The sequence below is a fragment of the Emiliania huxleyi genome, assembly GCF_000372725.1.
Source record: "Emiliania huxleyi CCMP1516 unplaced genomic scaffold EMIHUscaffold_324, whole genome shotgun sequence".
Taxonomy (NCBI): domain Eukaryota; phylum Haptophyta; order Isochrysidales; family Noelaerhabdaceae; genus Emiliania; species Emiliania huxleyi.
The window spans coordinates 30036-52320 of NW_005199568.1; the positions used below are offsets into that span (position 1 = coordinate 30036).

General features: G+C 64.0%; 10 protein-coding genes across 10 annotated transcripts in view; 7 read left to right on the top strand and 3 right to left on the bottom strand.

Moving 5' to 3' along the window:
- EMIHUDRAFT_315842 (hypothetical protein) overlaps window positions 1–125 on the top strand; it is a gene marked incomplete at both ends in the record, with an annotated part of 1494 nt that extends 1369 nt beyond the window's left edge. The window contains one exon of the mRNA XM_005773834.1: window positions 33–125. Within this exon, the coding sequence (XP_005773891.1) occupies window positions 33–125 (93 nt within the window). The remainder of the gene's footprint in view (window positions 1–32) is intronic.
- Window positions 126–3221: 3096 nt separating this feature from the next.
- On the top strand, window positions 3222–3895 carry EMIHUDRAFT_241143 (hypothetical protein; the record flags this gene model as incomplete). Its single annotated transcript, XM_005773835.1, has 2 exons — window positions 3222–3342; window positions 3720–3895. The coding sequence occupies 2 exons, from the start codon at window positions 3222–3224 to the stop codon at window positions 3893–3895; spliced, it is 297 nt and encodes a 98-aa protein (XP_005773892.1).
- A 126-nt stretch (window positions 3896–4021) lies between these two features.
- EMIHUDRAFT_458354 (hypothetical protein) lies at window positions 4022–6068 on the bottom strand. The gene has a single exon (XM_005773836.1). The coding sequence runs from the start codon at window positions 6012–6014 to the stop codon at window positions 4284–4286; it is 1731 nt and encodes a 576-aa protein (XP_005773893.1). The 5' UTR covers window positions 6015–6068; the 3' UTR covers window positions 4022–4283.
- Window positions 6069–6569: 501 nt separating this feature from the next.
- Window positions 6570–7373, bottom strand: EMIHUDRAFT_368720 (hypothetical protein; the record flags this gene model as incomplete). The annotated part of the gene is made up of 1 exon (XM_005773837.1): window positions 6570–7373. A coding segment is annotated over one exon (465 nt), but the record flags the coding sequence as incomplete, so codon positions are not given.
- Window positions 7374–10697: 3324 nt separating this feature from the next.
- EMIHUDRAFT_117151 (hypothetical protein) lies at window positions 10698–12411 on the bottom strand (the record flags this gene model as incomplete). Its single annotated transcript, XM_005773838.1, has 7 exons — window positions 10698–10841; window positions 10920–11061; window positions 11104–11223; window positions 11640–11688; window positions 11728–11809; window positions 12025–12098; window positions 12243–12411. The coding sequence occupies 7 exons, from the start codon at window positions 12409–12411 to the stop codon at window positions 10698–10700; spliced, it is 780 nt and encodes a 259-aa protein (XP_005773895.1).
- Window positions 12412–12710: 299 nt separating this feature from the next.
- On the top strand, window positions 12711–14261 carry EMIHUDRAFT_241148 (hypothetical protein; the record flags this gene model as incomplete). The annotated part of the gene is made up of 1 exon (XM_005773839.1): window positions 12711–14261. The coding sequence occupies one exon, from the start codon at window positions 12711–12713 to the stop codon at window positions 14259–14261; it is 1551 nt and encodes a 516-aa protein (XP_005773896.1).
- Window positions 14262–16245: 1984 nt separating this feature from the next.
- On the top strand, window positions 16246–17637 carry EMIHUDRAFT_241149 (hypothetical protein; the record flags this gene model as incomplete). The annotated part of the gene is made up of 5 exons (XM_005773840.1): window positions 16246–16608; window positions 17021–17053; window positions 17124–17207; window positions 17245–17307; window positions 17530–17637. The coding sequence occupies 5 exons, from the start codon at window positions 16246–16248 to the stop codon at window positions 17635–17637; spliced, it is 651 nt and encodes a 216-aa protein (XP_005773897.1).
- Window positions 17638–17981: 344 nt separating this feature from the next.
- On the top strand, window positions 17982–18674 carry EMIHUDRAFT_241150 (hypothetical protein; the record flags this gene model as incomplete). The annotated part of the gene is made up of 4 exons (XM_005773841.1): window positions 17982–18017; window positions 18150–18281; window positions 18360–18421; window positions 18494–18674. The coding sequence occupies 4 exons, from the start codon at window positions 17982–17984 to the stop codon at window positions 18672–18674; spliced, it is 411 nt and encodes a 136-aa protein (XP_005773898.1).
- A 2786-nt stretch (window positions 18675–21460) lies between these two features.
- Window positions 21461–21816, top strand: EMIHUDRAFT_241152 (hypothetical protein; the record flags this gene model as incomplete). The annotated part of the gene is made up of 3 exons (XM_005773842.1): window positions 21461–21514; window positions 21584–21673; window positions 21721–21816. The coding sequence occupies 3 exons, from the start codon at window positions 21461–21463 to the stop codon at window positions 21814–21816; spliced, it is 240 nt and encodes a 79-aa protein (XP_005773899.1).
- Window positions 21817–21852: 36 nt separating this feature from the next.
- Window positions 21853–22285, top strand: part of EMIHUDRAFT_241153 (hypothetical protein) — a gene marked incomplete at both ends in the record, with an annotated part of 2086 nt that continues 1653 nt past the window's right edge. Inside the window, 2 exons of the mRNA XM_005773843.1 lie at window positions 21853–22033; window positions 22084–22112. Of these exons, the coding sequence (XP_005773900.1) occupies window positions 21853–22033; window positions 22084–22112 (210 nt within the window). The remainder of the gene's footprint in view (window positions 22034–22083; window positions 22113–22285) is intronic.

The following is a 22285-nucleotide window of genomic DNA, read 5'->3' on the forward strand; positions in this document are numbered from 1 at the left end:
CTCCTCGGCCCACGCGCCCCTCTCACGCGCAGGTGACCCGCAAGCCGCGTGACGCGACCCCCGTCTGGGAGAAGCGCGCGCGCGAGCGCATCTCGAAGCCGCCGGAGCAAAAGAAGGGCAAGTAGAGAGGCGGAAGGCGCGGTGTCTGTCCACGTGGGGCAGCCAGCCACGTTTGGTGGTGCTGGCGCCAGCTTGTGTCCTCTTCCATGAGCGTCCTGAGGGCGCAGAGAGGGGAGAGGGAGAGGGAGAGGAGGGCGAGCAAGTATGCTCGCTCCCGAGCCGCAAGCGAGCGAGGTGGGGAGACGACGGGACCTCTCCATTCACGAACGGCGGTCTTTACGTGCATGTGACCATCTGTCAGTCGATCTGTTCGGCGGGCCTCTTGTGTGTATGTGCTGCGCCGGGCGCCAGACGTCGGCCCTGAGGTGCTGAGGATCTCGAGTGATCTCGAGTGATCTCGCATCTGTCATTTTTATTCCGTGGGGCTCCTGCCCGTTGTCCGGGCGTGGAGATGCGAGGGTCGCCCCCCCTTGCCCCACCACTTTGTGTGTGTGGAGACGTTTACCTTACCGCCTTCAGAATCTCTGGCCCCGCAAAAAGCACTCCGCACCACTGCAGTCTGCACCCGATGCGCAGGATGCAGATGCAGAATGCAGAATGCAGAATCGGCCCCAAAGCTGTGAGCTGCACCCGATGCAGAATGCAGATGCAGAATGCAGAATGCAGAAGCCGTGCGGGCCCAAAGAGCTACAGTCTGTGAGAGACGTGCAGGACGTGTGCAGCGCTGCACCTGCAGGATGCAGGAATGCAGAATCCAAAAACTCACCCACAGCCAGGAGAGAGCGGACAGAGTACCGATGCAGGATGCAGGTGCAGAATGCAAAAACCCGCCCCCCAAATAGGTAGGAGGGGCCAAAAAAAGAGTGGTACGGAATGCACAATGCAGGTGCGGAATACACAATCCCACCCAAGAGTGCACTGTGTGTGCAGAGAGGGTCTGTATGGTGCAGATGCTCTCTATGCAGACTGTGTGCTGCATGCTACATGTCTCCGGGCACACCAGCGGCGCCAGAGCCCCGACCTTCTCACTGAGCCCACGCCTCGACCCTCTTGGGCAGCAGCTGGTTCGACAAGTCCTCTCCGTGGCCTAGGCAGCGGTACTCGCCCTCGCCCCAGGTGAAGACGGCACCGTCGGCGATTATGGCAAGGCTGTGCGCGACTCCAGCCGACACGGCGACGATGCGCTGGCCAGCGAAGGCCTCGACCTTCTGCGGCAGCAGCTGGTCCTGCCGGTCGCCGTGGCCCAGCTTGCCAAAGGCTCCAAAGCCCCAGCTCCAAACACTGCCGTCGGCGGTGATGGCGATGCTGTGGCCGCTCCCAGCCGACACGGCGGCGACGCGCTGGCCAGCATAGGCCTCGATCTTCTTGGGCAGCAGCTGGCGCTGCTCGTCGCCGTGGCCCAGCTGGCCCCAGGCTCCATAGCCCCAGCTCCAGACAGCACCGTCGGCGGTGATGGCGAGGTTGTGGTCGCACCCAGCCGACACAGCGATGACGCGCTGGGCAGCCAAGGCCTCGACCTTCGTGGGAAGCAGCTGGTTCTGGTAGTCGCCGTGGCCCAGCTGGCCCCAGGCTCCATAGCCCCAGCTCCAGACAGCACCGTCGGCGGTGATGGCGAGGTTGTGGTCGCCTCCTGCCGACACAGCGATGACGCGCTGGGCAGCGAAGGCCTCGACCTTCTTGGGAAGCGGCTGGCGCTGCCGGTCGCCGTGGCCCAGCCGGCCGTTCCCTCCACTGCCCCAGCTCCAGACGTTGCCGTCGGCGGTGATCGCGAGGTTGTGGTTGCATCCAGCCGAGACAGCGACGACGCGCCGGCCAGTAAAGGCCTCGACCTTCTTGGGCAGCAGCTGGTCCTGCTCGTCGCCGTGGCCCAGCTTGCCAGAGGCTCCACTGCCCCAGCTCCAGAGGGCGCCGTCGGCGGTGAGGGCGAGGCTGGAAAAAAATCCAGCCGAGACGCTCACGGCGCGCTCGCCACCCAGCGTCGGCGGGAGGCGGGTCGGCGTGTTGAGCCGCAGCACGCCCTCGCCGTGACCGAGAAGGCCTGGAAAGTCCACCTCGTCGTCCTCCTCCTCCTCGTCCTCCTCGCCGTCCGCTGCTGAGCCACACGACGAGAGCCGCCCCTCGCCGTCGATGAAGAGGCTGTGCTGCATGCCTGCCGCCGCCCTCGCCGGCGGGTTGGACTCGCGCAGCAGCGCCATAAAGCACAGCCACCGCACGGCGCAGCTCTCGCCCTCTGGCAGCGCCGGCAGCTCATAGCCGCGCTCTTGCGCCCGCAAGCGGATGGCCTCCACCGCAAGCGAGGCGTGGAAAAGGAGCGAGACGGCCGCGACGCGAGCGATGTCGGCGGGGTCGCAGCGAGAGAGGACGCGCTCGAGGAGCTCCGTGGGGAGGTCGAGGAGGCGGGCGGGCGGCGGCGTGTCTGGCGAGGGGGCGGCAGTGGCGGCGGGGGCGAGGCGGCGCAAGCGGCGCGAGCGGCGCGGCGGGGCAGACATCGTGCGTGAGAAAAAGAAAACGGTGAGCTTTGGTGTCCAGTCCGAGCCTGGCTGTTCTTCACCTTTATAAAATGAACTCGGGGGCACGGGACGCGGCACAAACGGGGCACAAACGCCAGGCTACAAAGACGGGGAGGCACGTAGTGACGCAGGGGAGTCTAGGCGACGGCGGCGTCCTCCGACGCCGCGGCGAGCCTGAGCTCGGTCGCAATCTCTTCCGCCGCCGCGAGCTGCAGCGCGACTGACATGCGCTGGGCCTGCAGCGACAGCCACGACCGCGTCGAGGCGTCGACCAGCTCGCCTCTGTTCTTCACCTTCCTACATACATACACACGGCGTTCCTTGAAGTGTCAGTTTTATTTTTTCTTTCTTAGGAAGCACATCCACTACAAAGTCACCTCCGTAATTGATTGCTGGCTGGAGGCGTGTGAATCATAGACCAGCGCACAGCGCCACAGGACGTATTTTCTTCTCAATAACAAGGCTGTGAAAGAGACTGTCGTTGCGGTCTATCCCTTTCTCGACTGTCTGAGCTTGTGCGTCTTGGCACTTGGGTCCGTGGTTGTGTTTTTGTGTGAAAGAGACTCACGCAACCACTCCTCAGGCCACGAACCCTGTCTAAACGCCATCTTGCTCGTCTCGACCCTGCTTGCCGAGGCGCTGCTGGCCAGTATGCTTTTCTGGCTCTACTACCTGGTCAAGGCTGCGCGCCTCCACCGCCCAGTCGTCGAGCTGACCGAGCGGGACCGGCGCAACTTCCTCAGCCTCTTCAAGGCCATCGGGCAGGGCGACGGTGCGACTCGCCCCCCCTCCCCCCCTCCCCCCTTCCTCGCCCCGCCTCCCGCGCCTTTGGCCCGCTCCCTCTCCCTCCACTCCGCGTTCTGCTAGACGAGCGCGCGGGTGTGTCTCCGCTGCATCTCGGCTGCATCTCGGCTGCATGTCGGCTGCATGTCGGCTGCATATCTCGGCTGCATCTCGGCTGCATCTCGGCTGCATCTCGGCTGCATCTCGGCTGCATCTCGGCTAGGCGAGCTCGCGGGCGACCTGATGCTGCGCCACGCGCGCGAGCAGCGCTGCGACGACCCCGCCGCCTTCCGGCGCGGGATGAGGAATCTCGTCGAGAGCGCGCGCGCGGGCGAGCGCGGCGCCTTCAACTTGCGCCACCTCAAGGTGTGGGCGAGGTTCTGCTCGAGGTGACCAGCCTCGTGCGCACGCACCACGTGCAGCCCGACCCCGTCTTCACGACCCTCGTCTGCGCGATCGTCGTCCTCGAGGGGCTGGGCAGGCAGCTCGACCCCACCCTCGACCTCTTCTCGGTGGGCTTGCCGCTGCTGGTAGGAGCGTGACGGCGGGCGGCGACGTGCGGCGGGCGGCGGTCGCGGGTCGGCGCGATGCAGGGTGGCTGCACTCTTGCCGACGAAGGGTGCACTTTAACTTGCGTTGGCCGCATTTTTACTTGTTGACACTCCAGCTATCGATGTATGCAGTATATCAGCGCGGATCCGCGGAATGCGGGAGCCGGCCCAACCAGCAACCTAGTCGCGACAAGTGGTGCGCTAGTCGCACTCCCCTTTCTAGCGTGATCCACGGAACCAAGCCGCAGGCTTCGCGAGACGGTGTCCGGCGGGTTGGTGAACTGTATAAGTGTGTACATATGGAGAGAGACAACATCGACAACGAACACGCCCGAACGTAATCGGCTGAGTTGACGATGCAGATGTGCAGCGCTCCGGCTCAGCCGAGCCAGCCGCCGTACGAGTATGTGTCCCCGCCACCCTGCTCGCTCCTGATTCTGTTCTCGAGCAAGCGAGCGGCGGGGCTAGCCACGCCCTTTTGCACAGCTGTCGACGTCGCTCCGGCGACCGCGGACGCCGCGGACGCCGTTCCACCTCCGCCGAGAGAGGCGCGGACGGCTACCTCGGGCTCCGCATACGCGATCTGCATCACGCTGCCCGTGCCCCGCCCCACCACACCGACCCTGAGGTCGAGAGAGATGTCGAGCCCCACCGTCACTGCGCCCTTTGCGAGCAGCTCGAGGAGTAGCGTGTTGAGGGTGGTGGCGGGCGCGCGCAGAACGATCGGGAAGGCGCGGTCCGACGGGCGGCGCGAGAAGGCCGCGAGTGCGAGCGGCGGGTCGAGCCACGGCATCGTGACGGAGCCAACCTTGGAGCCGCCGTAGACGATGCCTATCGAGATTGCCTGGACCGAAGCCGAGACGTTGAACGGGTTGGATACGCGGCAGGCCGCGGAGGCGTGGACGACTGCGTCGCCCCACGGGTTGACCAGCTTGCTCGTCACCAAGCCAGTGAGCGCCTGCGGGACGTCCAGCGACATTGCGATCTCGTCGAAAAAGTGCGCGCCGCCTGGGCGGCCTGGAAGCGACGTGTTGAGGCGCAGAGACGAGAGCGCGGCATCAAACAGCGGCTCGCTGGCGGCGGTGATGACAGCGGTCAACCCTGTCGACGACCTGCCCGACACGTAGTCATGGAGCACCGCGCGAAACGCATCCGACTCCTCGTCGGGGACGGCGAGATGCCCGGTAAGCGAGAGTGAGGTGACTCCTCTCCGCATGCTGACGGGTCCGACCGTCGAAACCTTTGCGAAGGCCGTGCCGTCGCTTGTCAGGATGGAGAAGTCGAGCACGCCGATGGAGAGGAGTTGGAAGGACGACGGGTTCCGGATGCGCACCGCCATCGACAGCGCGACGGTGCCGTTGCCTTGGTTTGGCTGAAGCTCGAACGAGTTGATCAGAGGGTCGAGTCCCCCCGCACCTCTGAGGTGTAGCCGCTTCACAAGTGAGAGCTGGCGAAAGTGGCCGAGCAGTGGCACATGCACGTCCACCCATCCAGCCACGTCGAGCTCGAGCTCCGACTCCTGCACCACCGCAGCGCTCAGGGCCTGGAGTGGACCGAGCCCGAGCGGCACAGCCATTGGGCCGGCGATGGTGATTGGCACCGCACCGCCTCTGTCGAGTGAAATCCGACCCACCTCCAACCGGCCCACCACCCCACCACCGTGCATGACGTCGAGGCTGGCCTCCGTTATGCTGCAGCTCACAGGAAGATGAATCAGGTCGAGAACGCCTGTCGCCTCGACGAGCAGCGAGCTTCCGTCGCCAGCCGCGAGGCTGAAGGTTTCCAGCTTCAACACGGAATTGCCAACGATTGTCTGCACAGCCGACCTCGCAATCACCAGCACAAATGCAAGGGCGATGAAAGCGATGCACAACTGAGTCCGGCGACGAAAGCGAGGCACGACTGGCTGCGGGTGTTGGTCGTTTGGGTCAGCAGGTTTGTTGTGGGTCAGTTTCTTCGTGAGTGGCGAGCTAGGCGAGTCGTTGACGGCGACGGCTACTGGCAGAACGTCATGTGAGTCTCTGCAGGATGTCCGACGCGGCATGATGTCGGACGCGCATAAGGAGAGGAGTCTCTGCAGGGAGACTGAACGGCTGTCTTCCGTGTTCATCTCTCGGGCTGAGGCCAGTCCAGAGGCAGCCAAGCTTGGAGCGGCACGAGCCGGAGGACGAGCACCTACCTTGATGATAGGACTTCGAAATACTTCGAAGCTTCTCTGGTCTAAGTCGCCGTCTACGTCCTACACCCGGCTGCGACCCTCTCATCTCCAGGGCGCTCCCTCCAACGACCAACAAGATGAGATGCCCGCATGAACCCCGAACGAAAGAAACAAAGGCGCCTGAGTCCCCCCCACACCCCCCATCCCACCCCACCCGCACCCTCTCCCACCCCACATTCGCGCCTCACACGGCGAGGCCCTCCGCGCCCGGCCGCTCCCACGACGTCTCACCCCCGTCGCTGTAGTAGTAGGTGCGGCCGTCCCCCGTCTTGGTGGCGTGCCACCCCTTCTTGAGCGGCGTGCCCTCGCCGCCCGCCGCCGCGCGCCCGGAGGTGCGCGGGCCGGCTCGGCGAGGATGGGCACCTGCAGCGACTCCGACGGCTTCCTGCCCGGCGGGGCGGGCTTCGCGTAGACGCGCAACTGCTTTTCTTCTTTCTTTCTTTCTTTGCCTGTATGTCGAACAGAAAATTCACAACCCCTCTGTTGCTCCACGTGGCAGGCGCTGGCCACACCGCGCGAGCGAGCGCCTGCGCAGCTCGACGAGGCAGATGCGCCGCTCGCCACACGTCACAACACTGACGGCGTGGTCGACTTTGGCGGCCGAATAGATGACGGCGTCGCCCAGGCACAAGTCGAGCGGACGGCCTTCATCGCCGCACAAGCACGGCCCGGCATGCACCATGAAGTTGCCGCCGCCAAAGTCTGCGCCCGGTTTTGACAGGAGCATCACCGTGTTGAAGTGAGAGACGGGGTCGTCGACGTGCCATGGGCACCCGTGCTTGGCGTGGTATGTAATGTGCCGAACGTCCTGCGCATATGTGACCTCGTCGAGCTCCTCTTCGTCCAGCCCCAGAGCGCGGCCCACCACGTCCTTGAGTGCGAGCAACCGCTGGAATATCGATGGGAAGCGGCGCTCGAGAGGCTCCGGCTGCCCATAGAGTTGGAGGACTGTCGGCTCCATAGTCTTGGCAGCAGCGTCAAGTGGCTCTCCATCAAATGTGGTCGCAGTGGCAGGCGAGACCGGGTCCACGAACCACGCGTGCAGTTTGTGCACCTCATCGGTTGATAGGAAGTCACGCACGATGACGTAGGCAGCCGGCACGTGATTTTGGGCATCCCTTAGGGGCTGCGTCGTGCGTGTCGTGCTCACATGAAGTGTGCCCTGGACGTTGCCGACAGCCGCTGGCAGGAGAAGCTGCCTCGTTATGTCCCAGGACATGCGTACCGCAGTCCCAGCGCCGATGCGCTTGCAGGCTTGAACTCACCGTCGCCCTCCTCGCACACGATGTGCAGCGTGCCCCGGTGGCTTGGTTCACATCAGCGTCGGAAGCGTGTTGCTCTAGACTGTTCCGATTGCATCACAAAAGAATTTAAACAAAACAAGTCTCTCCCAGGCTCGACACAGGTGCGAACTGGCGCGTGCTAGTACTATCACCGGCATCACAAAAGAATTAAGAGGCCACTGACTGACTCCAAGAGTCGGAGCGGCGGAGAAAATAGAGCTCGCGCTGTTTCTCGCGGGTAGTTTTTTCTCCCGTTTCTCTCACATGCCCTGTCTGCACGTCTCGCGCGCGCGTGAACAGGGCTCCAGGCCCCAAATGACGTGTGAGTGTTAGAGTTGTTTGGTATTGCTAAAAATCTCTCTCTCACATGCCCCGTCCGCGCTAGGCCGTGTGTAACACTGACTTACTTTCTGGCTGCTCTCACAAGAACCAAAAACAAACCCTGTCCGCACGCCTCGCGCGCGCGTGAACAGGGCTCCAGGCCCCAAGTCATCTCTAGGTGTTGGAGTTGTTTGGTATTGCTATAAGTTCTCTCTCAAGAACCAAGTCCAAGAAAGAGAACTGCCGAGCCCAAATGATGTGAGAACTTGGGTTGTGGCAAGAAAACTGAAAGAAGAGGAGAGAGAAGATGGTTTTCAAAAATCTGTATCTCACATCACACGAGTTCCCATGCAGGGCGGAGAGAAAGTCTCGGCGGACAGATACACTAAGACGCAGCGCTCCCAGGGGCACAAAGCTCACCATTACCAATTTTGCAGGTAGGCACCGGCCGCGAGGGAGCTCCCCGACTCCGCCTCCTTGGGGCTGGGGCTGCCGCTGGGGCTGCCGCAGCTGTCAGCTTCGTACTCCGGCCCTTGTCCGCGGCTAGCGTTCGGGCTGCTGGACCGGGCTGGCAAGGGGCTGCTGCAGCTTGGATGCGAGGTGCACCCTTCTGGCGATGCCCGTGGCAGCGCCACACCGAGCGGGCCGACCGCTCGCTCGATGTAGGCTTGACGCTCACCAGCCGTCTCCAAGCGATCCCAGTCGAAGAATGGAACGCTGATCACCCTCCAGCCAGCCGCCGCAAGGAGGCGCCGCTTGAGCTTCGTTGGGCCGTTGGGTGTGCGCACACCGTGGCTGTCAGGCAGCTGGAGGTGAGACCTGTTCCTTTTTACCCATCTCACAATAGAGGTGTCCGTCGGCGCCGTCACCCTTGAGTGGACCCGAATAGAAAAGGCGAGCGGGCTCGTCGACGCCGACCACGCCGTCTTCGCTGCAGTCGGTCTCGCGATGAAACCCGCTGATAGACCAACTCTGTCCACAGGCTCCAAGCTTGCTACACACATGCGTAGGCGCCGCCGCCGCGCTTTTCGTGGCGCTCTTCGTGGCGGTTGGCCTCTTGCGCCGTGCCCGCAACATCTCGCTGCGGCGCGCCTGGGAGAAATTAACTTCGACTGGCCAGCAGCATCGAACGAGCCGAAGCAAGGCACGCGGGCGACGCACTTCGTTCGCTACGAGGAGGTACAATTAGGCAAGGCAGCTGCGCAGGTGATGGTCCTATTCGCAGAGAAAGGAGTCAAGGAAGGCCAAGAAATCACATGGAGCTAGCGTGGAACTTTGGATGCATATCGGCAAGCCAAAATAACGAGCCAGAGGCTGCCCTGGTGCGTGAGCTAATCCTGAGCAACAATAAGCGACTGTACCACGGAGCACAGAGCGCAGCAGACAGGACGGCGGCGACGGCGGACATGGCAGAGACGAGTGTGAAACAAAGGGCGGCGGGGATGGAGGGCGGTAGCGACGGGGATGGTGACGGTGACGGTGGCGAGGGAGGGGAAGGGGGTCCATTAACACCAGACAGCGAGAGGGGCAGGGAGGAAAGCTCCGGAGAGAGGAAGCCAACGGCGATGCCACCAGCAGCAGGGGACACGATGAACAAATAGACAACGACCAAGGCGATGGCGAGGACGAGGAGACACGGGACGATGGCAGGCGAGACGAGGAAGACGGAGGCGAGGGAAGAGGCAGCGCCGCAGTCGACGGAGGCGACAACGATGGAGAAGGGGAGGGAACGACAACGCGCACAGAGGATGAGGATTTAAACTGGGACGACGCAGCGGAGGGGATAGGCGAGGGAATCGAGGGACCGGAGGGCTTTCGCGACAGCGACGATGACGACGAAGGCAGGGGAGGAGACGGAGGGGCGCGACACGCAGGAGGAGCGAAATCGCGAACGGCCCGAGCAGAGAGGGCGACGGCGGGGCACGAGGGGGCAACGGAAACGCTACCAATGACGCGAACCGAGGCACGGGCGACGGCGGGGACGGGGACGGGGAGGGCGACAGCGACGTCGAGGTTGACGCAACCGTATCGAGAGCGCCACCCAAAAGGAGACGGACGGCCATGGAGGTCACCGAATGGAGGGGCGAACGGCACGATACGAAAAGGCAGGGCAAGACGGATGGAGAAAGAAGTGCCGAGGAGGCCATGGTGGAGGGGAGGGACGGGAGGACGAAAGAAGGGCGAGGAGGACGAGCGGCCCGCACAGACCGCGAGCAGACAGCGCCTGCTGGCCATTTCGAGACATTCGCAAAGAACGCTAGCTACATGGGAGGGCTTCGTGAAGGATGGATTGAAAAACATTCGAACAAAGAAGAGGCGACGGGAGGAACCGGCAGAGGATGCAGTGACGTGACACCCCCCTCACACACACACACACACACACACACACACACACACACACACACACACACACACACACACACACACACACACACACACACACACACACACACACACACCCACACACACACACACACACACACACACACACACACACACACACACACACACACACACACACACACCGCTCACCCACGCGCACTGGGCCTTGCACTTTTAATGCCGTGGGGCTCCTGTCGCTAGACGTGGAGACGCGAGGGTGGGAGGGTCGCCCCCCCTTGCCGTTGCCCCACCACCTCGTGTTTGTGGAGAAGTTTACCTTACCTTACCTTACCGAGCGACGGGAGGGGGAGAGTAGTGTCTTTCGCAGAGGATAAAAAGCAAAAAGGGGGGGGGGTACCGAAGTCCGAACGTTGATGTTGAATGCTGAAATATGCTCCACTTTCTCCACAAACCCTAATGCGCCGGCCGGCGGTGCGCGGTGGTGACTGAGGAGTGAGGTGCTGCTGCTCTGGGTGTTCGCTCGCTGCGCGGCCCGCGCGCAGCGTAGGATCCCGCGGCTCCGCCACCAAGGAGCTTACCCGTAATTCCTTTTGGCACGGAAGACTTCACTGGAGGCCCCGCCCGCGCGTCACTCTCCCCTCCTGCACACGAGGACCGCCGCCGTCCACGCGTGCTCGTGCGCGCCGAAGCCGCCCGGCCGCTGCACGTAGCCGGCGGGCAGCAGGCGCGGCTCGCCCAGCGGCGTGAGTCCGACCTCGGAGGCGAGGCCGACCTGTTCACAGGGGAGAGAGGAAAGTGTGACGAGACGCCGTTCACACAGGCCGCAATTTTGCCTGCAAGAGAGGCGGACCAGCTGGTCGAGGGTAGGGCACAGCTGGGGCCAGCAGTGGTAGGCGAGGGGGCCTGGAGGACAAACGCAGTCGATGTGATGGCTGCTTGGCATCGGCTGCAAGGGGGGTGGGTTGGAGGGCCGGCAAAGACCCACAGCCCGCCTGTTCACAGCGGACCCGCCTGTGAACAGCGTGCCTTCACACCGGGCAGACAGAGGCCCGCTAGTTGGCCCGCCCGGCCGCAGCAGCGCGTGGATCGAGCGGAGGGAGTCCGCCACGCCGGGCACGCAGTCGAGGAAGAAGCTCGTCACGACGGCGTCGCTCCTGTGGGGAAGGCTCCGCGAAGGCTCGCGGCACGGTTCGGCGGGAAGGAGCTACTCCCACGACGGCGTCCGCTCCCTCGCAGCGCCTCCTCGCCCGACGGCGACAGCTGCAGAAAGTCACCTGTGGGCCGCGCAAACAAGAAGGTGAGGTCCGCAGCTGGGCGAGGTGTGGAGAGGGGAGCTGCAGAGAGGGTGCAACCTCTCCGCAGCTCGAGCGACACGCGAGGCAGCGCTGCCGGCGCTATGTCGGGAGCAGCGAGGGCGGCGGTGCGGGCAGCGGCGTGCAGGTTGGACCGAGGCTCGTCCAGGAAGGGGTGGAAGGCGAGGCGCTCTTCCTATCCGATGGTGACGCGCAGTGGTTGCTGACTCATCTCGTGCAGGAAGGGGTGGAAGGCGAGGCGCTCTTCCTCGGCGCACTGCAGGAAGAAGTTCGCCGCGGAGAGCTGCGCCTCGGACGCCTCTAAGCCTGTGTGGGGAGTAGTGACTACTCACTCAACGAATTAACCACGAAGCTGCGCCTCAGACGCCTCTGAGCCGGTCACGCGAGCGCCGGGCAGCCCCGACGCAATCGTCCACGCTAGCCTCGCCTGGCCGCGGACGCACGGAGGCGTCTCAGGAGCTGCCGAGTGACCGTAGCCCGGCACTGGCGCCTCGATGTCTCGGAAGTGTCTCGGGAGGGTCTCGGAAGGGTCTCGGAAGTGTCTCCCGCCCTCGCCTGGCCGCAGCCCAACACCAGCACCTCCCCTCCAGGCGGGACCCCTGCGCCGCTCGCCAGTCCTTCGCCCCGCAGCAGTCTCAGCACCTCCGCGCGCAGATGCCCGGTCTGCGCCGCCCCGCCCGCCGTCCAGTCCCTCGCCATGTGCCTCCAGACGGAGCCTGCGAGACGGCGAGGTGGAGGTGGAGGTCCGGCAAGAGGTCAGGTAGGCGGTCAGAGGTACTCCAGAGGCGCTCGGAGGCTGATGTGCGGTCGGCGAGGTGGTAGGAGCTGGTACGAAGCCGGTGCAGCAGAGAGGCACACACCGAGGTGCTCGTACTCATCCTCAGCAGCGCCGGCGAGCGGCTCGAGCCAGGGCCACACGACGGAGCGGAGACGGTCGGCGCCGTGATCCTCGGCACGCCCAAACACCGTGGCGAGCGCGGCGCTGTTGGCGGCTCCACACGCCAGCAGCTCTGCCTGGTACGCCTTCATTGTGGCACAGTGTCGTGGGAGAGACTGCTGCAGCTCCGGCTCGTCTAGAGCGGCAAACTCGTGGCTCATGCCGCCGAGCAGAGCCGCATGCTGCAGTGCGAGACGGGTCGCGAGCGGAGGGCGGACTGAGCGGAGGAGCTGCATTGACGTGCAACAGTCTCTCGCACGCTTTCGAATACCGACTCCTCTATGGCAGTGGTGGGTTCGGCTCCAGCTATGTAGGGACCGAGAGCTGTGGGTTCGTTTTAGCCTTGTAACCGCCCCAATCACAACCGCCAAATTTCTTTTGCGATAGACAAATGGCGGTTCGCTTGTGGGCCGCCTCCCCGCGCACACTAATCGCCACGACACGCCGGCTCCGGCCCGCGCTCGTGCCACGCCACGCCGTGGCAGCTGCGTACAGCGCTGTCGCGGACGTCTGCGTCCAGAGGCTGGGCGCCACTGCTGCAGAGGCGGAGAAGGCGGAGGCGAGGCTGCTCAACGAGCCAGCTAGATGGAGGGCGGAGCGGATGTGCGACGCGCTGGAGGCGAGGCTGGGCTTGAACGAGGCGGAGCTCAAGAAGGTGGTGCTGAGGCTGCCTCAGGTGCTGGGCTTGAGTGTCGACGATACCGTGTTACCAAAGCTCGCTGCGCTGCAGTCGCGGCTGGGTCTGAGCGAGGCGGAGCTGAGGAAGATCGTGCTGAGGCATCCTGCAGTGCTGGGCTACAGCATCGAGGCGAATGTGCTCCTGTCGCTTGCGGCGCTGCAGCAGCGGCTTAACCTGATCGATGCGGAGCTGAAGAAGGTGGTGCTGAGGCGGCCTTCGGTGCTGGGCTACAGCATCGATGAGAACGTGCTTCCATCGCTCGCGGCGCTGCAGTCGCGGCTACAGCTGAGCGAGGCGGAGCTGAAGAAGGTGGTGCTGAGGCGGCCTTCGGTGCTGGATTTGAGCGTCGAGGCCAACGTGCTCCCATCGCTCGCGGCGCTGCAGTCGCGGCTGGACCTGAGCGAGGCGGAGCTGAAGAAGGTGGTGCTGAGGTGGCCTCCGGTGCTGGGCTTGAGCTTGGAGGCGAACCTGCTGCCGTCACTTGCGGCGCTTCAGTCGCGGCTGGACCTGAGCGAGGCGGAGCTGAAGAAGGTGGTGCTGGGGCTGCCTTCGGTGCTGGGCTACAGCACCGAGGCGAATGTGCTGCCGTCGCTGGCGGCGCTGCAGTCACGGCTTCAGCTGAGCGAGGCGGAGCTCAAGAAGGTGGTGCTGCAGCTGCCTTCGGTGCTGGGCTACAGCATCGACGATACCGTGTTACCAAAGCTCGCTGCGCTGCAGACGAGGCTGGGCCTGAGCGAGGCGGAGCTGAAGAAGGTTGTGCTGGGGCGGCCTGCGGTGCTGAGCTACAGTGTCGAGGCAAACGTGCTTCCGTCGCTTGCGGCGCTGCAGCAGCGGCTTAACCCGAGCGAGGCGGAGCTGAAGAAGGTGGTGCTGGGGCTGCCTGCGGTGCTGGGCTACAGCACCGAGGCGAATGTGCTGCCGTCGCTGGCGGCGCTGCAGTCACGGCTTCAGCTGAGCGAGGCGGAGCTCAAGAAGGTGGTGCTGAGGATGCCTACGGTGCTGGGCCTGAGCATCGAGAACCTGCTTCTGAAGATCGACTGGCTACAGCGTGAGACCAACCTGTCCGACGACGAGCTGAGACACAAGCTCGTGTCGAATACGGTGATGCTGGGCTACAGCTTGAGTGACCGACTGCAGCCGCGGGCGGCGCTGTGCGACGAGCTTGGCGTCTCGCGGTCACTTCTGTGGACCTACTCCTCGCGCACGCCTGAGGCGTTCCGCGAGGCGTGTGAGAAGGCGGCGCGAAGGAGCGCAGGGGTTTAGCGTGTCGCACTTGGAGCGGAGGGTGCATGCACATCTCACAGGCCCGTGCCACATTCTAGTAGCACCGACAGGCACGTACAAGGGTCGACCGTGTACTCTCTCGAGGTTCTCGAGGTGGATATCCTTTGGCCGCTTTTGTCCTGACCATTATTTTTAAATGAGCTTAGCCTTCGATGTTATGAAACAAACGCAAGGCGGACATGGCATATCGCTCTCGGGCTCACAGACATCCCTCACACCCGCCGCACACCCGCGCCGCCCCCGCGCGCGCCCCACCCTGGCCGGGAGAAAGGGGAGTGACAGTTTGGGATTACGAGCCCGAGTATGTTGAGTCCTGGCTCAACAACGCAGAGAACAAGAGGGGGTGGTCCGGCTCACAAGTCCGGCTCACGCGCCTCGAGCTCGCCATCTACCGCACTGAACACTTCCGCCCCCTCGCTCCCAACCCACCCACCTCGCCGACCGCAGAACCGCGCGATCTCGGGCGATCTCGCGCAATCTCGGGCGATCTCGGAGCTCCACGCCACGCCTCTCCACCCCACCCCACCTCACCCACCGCCGCGCCGCGCTATCTCGGGCGATCTCGGAGCGTCGCTCGCGCGGCGTCACACCTGCTCAAAAAGGAAGGAGGTTGGAGGCAGGAGGTCACGCCCCATCCGGAGCGCCGTCGTCGCCGGGTTTTTGGCCCCCGGGTCGTCGCCCGACGGTTGCTGCGCGGGGCGGCAGCAGACCGTCGGACGGCGCGACGACGCCCCGTCCGGCACGCTCCCCCCTCCACCCGGCTATTGCCGCCCGCACGAGCGCCCTCAGCGGCGGAATTTTTCCCTCGCGCTTCCTTGGGCCCCCGGCAACGCCGACGGACTTCCCGTCCCCCCACCTGCGCCGCAATCACCGCCGTGATTGTCGGCGCTGCGCCCCTTGGCGCCTGTGCATGTCCCGCGTGCCCGCCCGCCAAGGCTGGTGCCAAGGCCAACTCAAATTTTTAAATTGCCATCTGGGAGGGCGCCTGGGTCTAAATTTAGTGCGGTGTGAAGTGTTTATGTACTGCATCTTTAGTGCACTTTAGCGCGAATTTAGTGCGAATTTAGTGCAACTTTAGTGCAAATTTAGCGCAAATTTAGCGCAAATTTAGTCGACTTTACATCCAGATTTAGCGAGGTTTAGTGCGTCTTTAGTCCAGCCGCGCAGTAGGATCCAGCCGCAGCCCCTCCCTGGGCCTCCCTCCCCCTCTCCCCCTGCAGTTCCCTGCCCACTCGCAAAAGTTCCCCGTCCCATCCCCAACCGAGCGAAGTAAACCTGCTGATATCAGCCTAAAAGGTGCTTTCCGGGCTGCTTCTCCGGGCCCGCCGAGCGGCAAAACGATTGCCGGGAAGCGTGGCGCATTCAACTGTGCTGGTCCTCCTCTCGGGAATCGGTGCTGTGCCTGTGCTCAGTCGGGAGATCTTGCTCTGGAGGGCGGCATATCTAGCCTCACTGGGAGCCTGCCTTTGGGTCATGAGGGCAGGGGCCAGGCATCTCCTGTGGTGCATTCTTGGCAGCCAAGGAGCAAAGCACGCGGCCCTGGCTAGCTGTGGTGTGGCCGGGAAGCCGTGCTAAAGGTGCGTGCCCGCACTAAAGATGCGGGACCCACACTAAATGTACTGCAGCTGCCCGCACCTAAAGTGAACTAAATGTGGCGCTAAATTGGAGATAAAACACACTAAATATGTGCTAAATTTGCACTAAATTTGCACTAAATTTGCACTAAATTTGCGTTAAAGTCGCACTATATACGCACTCGAACACGCACTAAATAGCGCACTAAACTATCACTAAAGTTCATTCACACGCACTAAATTTAGACCCAGGCGCCCTCCCATCTGCACGCCGACGCCATTCGCCGCCGTCGAGGGTGCTTTCAAGCGAGTCAGATTCCTCTGCCCTCTCTGCCCGCAAACGGCGAGCCGACCGCCCCTCGTCCGCCTCAGGCGTCCCCGCGCCCGCCATGGCTCCCGCCGACGACATCTATGTCATCAACGGCTTCTACAGCTCGATGCGGAGAAAGTACACGGCGCCAGGCGCCTCCGTCTACTACTTCTCGGTCGAGTGGGACTCGTCGCTGATGTCGTGGGCCGAGTTCCGAGGAGAGGTGCTGGGCGCCACTGACCCGGAGCGTGCCAGCGTCGGCTCGATGCGCTGGCAGATCATGCAGGACTGGGCGGCGCTCGGCCTCGTCGCGAAGCCCGACGTCGGCGACAACGGCGTGCACGGCTCGGCGAGCCCGTTCGAGGCGCTGGTCGAGCGGCTCAACTGGCTGGGCGCCTCACTCGACACCGACGAGACCGCCAGGGCCATCGTCTCCGCCGGAGTCAGCCGCGATCGAATCGGCGAGCGCTCGGCCCGCCGCCCCCTACGCCGCCGCTGCAGCCCCACCCGCCCCTGCGACCCTCTCCCCCCACCACCACCCTCCCGCCGCTGCGGCGGAGCGCGCCTCGCCGCAGCCAAGCCGCGCAGCGCCGCCACCGCACGACACGCACCCGAGCCGTGCCCGCGCCCCCTCTGCCCCTGCACTGCTTCCTTTGTCCGGGACAAGTCACATGGGAGCGGCGGGCGGCCTCGCGCGCCGTCTGGCGAGGCGGAGATGGGGCGCGCTCGAGGGTGGGCTTGACCTGCGGGGCGGCGGCTGGCGATAGGCGAGTGGTCCAAGGACCCGCAGGTCGACACTTCTCGGAACCTTCTCCGAACCTTCTCCGAACCTTCTCCTAGGCGAGTGGTCCAAGGATCCGCAGGTGGACGTGGGGGACGGGAACATGGTGCCCGTCACTGACGGCGCCGAGGCACCTGTCTGTGTTGCTGGTGACTCAGCTGGTCATTGATGAGCAGGTGTCTGTCTTTGACGCCTTCGAGGACCTCTCCATCGGTCCGATGCTCAAGAAGGCGCAGGAGCTGGGAGGAGACGGGCTGGCTGTGGACAGCGTCTCTTCACACCTCTGGCTGTGAACAGGCGCAAAAGCTGGGCGGAGACCCGTTTGAGGACGCGCCCGACTTCTCGACCAACCAGGCGGGCGTTGCTCTCTCTCTCACACACACACTCACACACACACACACACACACACGCACGCACGCACGCACGCACGCACGCACGCACGCACGCACGCACGCACGCATGCACGCACACACACACACACACACACACACACACACACACACACACACACACACACACACACACACACTTCTCCACACGCGGCCTTCAGTAGCTAATCAGCAGTGACTAACCACTCCTCAGGCATTCCTCTTCATCAAGCCGCACGCCGTGACTGACGGCGCCAGCAAAGCTGCTCACGCCGCCGCCGCCTCCTCCGCTGCTGCCGAGGGCCTTCCGTCCCAGCACTAGGCGTCAAGAAGCTTGTCAAGTCGCTGCTGCGGGACCGCTCCATCGCCGTCGTGGCGGAGGGGTCGATCTCCGCGGACGAGATCTCCCAGGGCAGGCTCGTCGACTTAATTAATATTTAATCATCGATTAATTAGGTCGATCTCCGCGGACGAGATCTCCCAGGGCAGGCTCGTCGACTTAATTAATATTTAATCATCGATTAATTAGGTCGATCTCCGCGGACGAGATCTCGCAGGGCAGGCTCGTCGACAAGCACTACTACGCGATCGCATCCAAGGCCGTCGTGCCGCGGAAGCTTGTCGGAGCTGCGGCGGGTCCATCAATTCACAGACCGCTGTTTGCTGATGGCAGGCCTGTGCTGTGCTGCGCACGCCGTTTGGGTCGCAGCGAGTTCATTCCGCTGACTGAAGCTCCGCTGCTTGTGAATGACCAGGCCGTGCCGCGCAAGCTTGTCGGAGCTGCGGCGAGAGCTGATTCGTCGACTCACACACTCCGCTGTTTGATGACGGCAGGCCGTGCTAAGCAAGCCCGTCGAGTTGCACCCGCCCAAGCACAAGCAGGCCGAGTTCACGGCAAAGTTCGGGCTCACGTGGCCGCAGGCGCTGGCGCAGGGAGTCGTGTACAACGCGGCGGACGCGATGGACGTGCGCTGCAGCGCAGCGGCGGGGGCGGGTCGCGGGGGTGTGCACGGCGTCTCTTCACAGCTCGAAGGCTGTGAACAGGTGCTGGGCGTGCAGGAGGCGACGCTGATGACGATGTGGGACGCGGCTAAGTCGAACGACGAGTGCTTCACGCTTGGAGGCGGGCGTCCGCTGCCGGGGGAGCAGCGTCTCTTCACACCTCTAGCTGTGAACAGGTGCTTCAAGTTTGGAGGCGGGTTCTACTGCGCGCGGCTGGGCGCGCAGTCGCAGGGCGGCGGCGGGGCGATCGTGCCGAACGCGGGCGACTTGCTGGCGGAGCTGCCCAAGTCGCTGTACGGCGGCTTCGACTCGCTGGCGCTCTCAAACGGGCAGGCGAGATTCCCCGAGATTGCGTGAGAGTACCCGAGAGTACCCGAGATTCGGTTCGCTGGCGCTCTCAAACGGGCAGGGTCACCTCGGGTCACCTCGGGTCACCTCGGGTCACCACGGGTCCTCTCGGGTCCTCTCGGGCCCTCTCGGGTCACCTCGGGTCACCTCGGGTCACCTCGGGTCACCTCTGGTCCTCCCTCCCTCCGGCTCTCAGGCGGACGACGCGGAGAAGATGCTCCTCTTCCCCGAGTCGACCATCAAGGCGGCGGTGGACACGCTGAAAGAGGTGGACATGTCCACGACACTTCCCTGACATGTCCCATAGGCGGCGGTGGACACGCTGAAAGAGGTGGCCATCGACGACTTTCGGGCGGAGCTGTACGAGCGCGCCGTCAAGCACCTCACGGTCGCCCTCTCGCTCGACGAAAAGTGCCGCATGCCCCCGCTGCTCGAGGCCGGGGCCGGCGAGGCGGTCGGGCGACGCGGTCTCACCGTGGGGAATAGGTCGCCGCCGCTCTGCTCTGGCCGACTGCCCCCTTCCTCGACACTTCCTCGACACTTCCTCCGCGGCGACTGCTAGGTCGCACGTCCTGTACTCGAACCGCTGCACCGCGCACATCGCGCTCGAGGACTACACAAAGGCGATGGAGGACGCCGACGAGTGCATACGGCTGCAGCCCAACTGGGCGAAGGGCTACCTGCGTCGCGGCTCCGTCTTCTTCCGGATGGGTCCGTCACACCGCGTCATGTCACGCCACGCCACGCCACGCCACGCCGCGCCAAACAAAACCAGCCCCGACCACCTCACACCACGGCTCCGTCTCCTTCCGGACGGGTGCCCCGCTCGAGCCACGGCCGGAGAGGAGTGCGTGATTGCGAGTCGCCGTTCCACACCCCGCTGCAGGCCGGCTCGAGAAGTCGGAGTCAGTGCTCAAGGAGGGCCTCGAGCTCGACCCGGGCAACGAGGCGAGAGGCAGCTGAGAGGCAGCAGAGAGACAGCAGAGAGGCAGCAGAGGTGCAGCAGAGAGGCAGCAGAGAGGCAGCAGAGAGGCAGCAGAGAGGCAGCAGAGAGGCAGCAGAGAGGCAGCTGAGAGGCAGCAGAGAGGCAGCTGAGAGGCAGCAGAGAGGCAGCAGAGAGGCAGCAGAGAGGCAGCTGAGAGGCAGCCGAGAGGCAGCCGAGAGGCAGCCGAGAGGCAGCCGAGAGGCAGCCGAGACCCAGCCGAGACCCAGCCGAGAGGCAGCCGAGCTGCAGCCGAGCTGCAGCCGAGGTGCAGCCGAGGTGCAGCCGAGGTGCGGCCGAGGTGCAGCCGAGGTGCAGCCGAGGTGCAGCCGAGGTGCAGCCGAGCTGCAGCCGAGGTGCAGCCGAGGTGCAGCCGAGCTGCAGCCGAGGTGCAGCCGAGCTGCAGCCGAGCTGCAGCCGAGCTGCAGCCGAGCTGCAGCCGACGCTTGACCCGGGCGACAGAGGCTCTCCCCTCCACTGCCGCGGACAGCGGGTTCGGCCGCTGTCGGAGGGGCGAGGTGTGAACGGCGTCTCTTCACTCCCCCTGCCCCCCTTGTCTGCTCAGGCCCTCAAGAAGGAACTGGAGGCGGTGATGAATGCGATCGCCGAGAAGATGGCGCGGCAGCGCGAGTCGCTCGAGTGCAAGGAGCGCGCCATCGAGTACTTCAACGAGCAAAACTACAAGGGCGCGGTCGAGCTGCGGCGCAAGGCCCTCGAGACGCTTTCTTTTTGATCGACGTAGTTCTTTTTTCTAGGCGCCGTCGACTTGCTGCGCAAGGCCATCAAGCTGGACCCGGAGAACCACATCTTTTACTCGAACCGCGCCGCCGCGTACATGGCAAAGAGACGGGCGGGGGCGGCCGCCCACGGGCGGCGCCTCTTCACACCTGCAGCTGTGAACAGGCCCTCGAGCAGTACGACAAGGCGCTGGCAGACGCTGAGGAGTGCATCCGGCTGCAGCCGACCTGGGCCAAGGGGTACTCGCGCAAGGGCGCCGCACTCTTCCGCATGGATAAGCTCGCGGGCGCGCGGGACGCCTTCGAGCAGGCGGGGAGATGCCGGGAGATGCCGGGAGATGCCGGGAGATGCCGGGAGATGCCGGGAGATGCCGGGAGATGCCGGGAGATGTGGGGAGATGTGGGGAGATGTGGGGAGATGTGGGACGCCTTCGAGCAGGCGGGGAGATGCCGGGAGATGCCGGGAGATGTGGGGAGATGTGGGGAGATGTGGGACGCCTTCGAGCAGGCGGGGAGATGCCGGGAGATGTGGGGAGATGTGGGGAGATGTGGGGAGATGTGGGACGCCTTCGAGCAGGCGGGGAGATGCCGGGAGATGTGGGGAGATGTGGGGAGATGTGGGGAGATGTGGGGAGATGTGGGACGCCTTCGAGCAGGCGGGGAGATGCCGGGAGATGCCGGGAGATGCCGGGAGATGTGGGGAGATGTGGGGAGATGTGGGGAGATGTGGGACGCCTTCGAGCAGGCGGGGCCGCGCACCTCGGCTGTATCTCGGAAGAGCAATATCATCACTCGTTTGTCCTACTCGCGATTGCCCTCTGCTGGTTCGACCCACCACGGCAGCGATTGCCCCTTTGCAGGGCCTCGATCTCGACCGCGACAACGCGACGTACGTCCGCTGCACAAAGCAGGCGCTGCTGCCCGTGATCTCCCTCCTTGTCACTGATGAATGGTCTTGCTAACCGCCGTGACTGATGGTCAACAGGAGCTGCAGCTCGTGATGGAATTATTATTATTATTATTATTATTATTATTATTATTATTATTATTATTACCAACAGGAGCTGCAGCTCGTGATGGACGCCATCGCGCAGCGCAAGGAGGAGTCGCTCGAGTTCAAGGAGCGCGCCGTGGCTGCTCTTGGCTGTGGACTCTCTTCCTCCGTCCCCTCTCACCCTCTCCTGTGCCTCTTCCCCCAGGAGCGCGCCATCGAGGCGTTCAACGTCCAAAACTTCAAGCGCGCGGAGCAGCACCTCTCGTCGGCCATCGAACTTGACCCGGAGAACCACGTCTTCTACTCGAACCTTCTCAGAACCTTCTCGGAACCTTCCTGCAGGCCATCGAACTTGACCCGGAGAACCACGTCTTCTACTCGAACCGCGCCGCCGCGTACATGGCGATGGAGACGTTCGAGCAGGCGCTGCGGGCGTGAGCCGCGTCTCTTCACACCTCCGGCTGTGAACAGGCGATGGAGAAGTTCGAGCGCGCGCTGCGCGACGCGAACGAGTGCGTGCGGCTGCAGCCGACCTGGGCCAAGGGCTACTCGCGGCAGGCGGCGGCGTTCCTGAGCATGGGCGACCTGCAGGCGGCGCGGGACGCGTGCATGCGAGGCCTGTGCCCCTCTTTCCCGCGCGGAGAGTGGTCTCTCGGTGTGTGGTCTGTGGCCGCCCCTCAAACGATGTCTCTGGGCGCTGCTTAGGCCTCGACCTCGAGCCGGAGAACTCGCAGGTATGAGATATGGGGAGATATGGGGAGATATGGGGAGGTATGGGGCAGGATGGGGCGACGAATCGAGCAATGTAGAGGCGGCTCTCAGCTGAAGGGGGCCACTCACAGAAACGAGCCCCTAGGGTAGAATTTTCACGACGTTCTAAGATTGCTGTCATATTTTAATTTTTTTA

Bases quoted from the DNA above. Each gene is read 5' to 3' on its own strand.
- EMIHUDRAFT_458354 (XM_005773836.1), bottom strand. From the start codon at position 6,014: ATGAACACGGAAGACAGCCGTTCAGTCTCCCTGCAGAGACTCCTCTCC.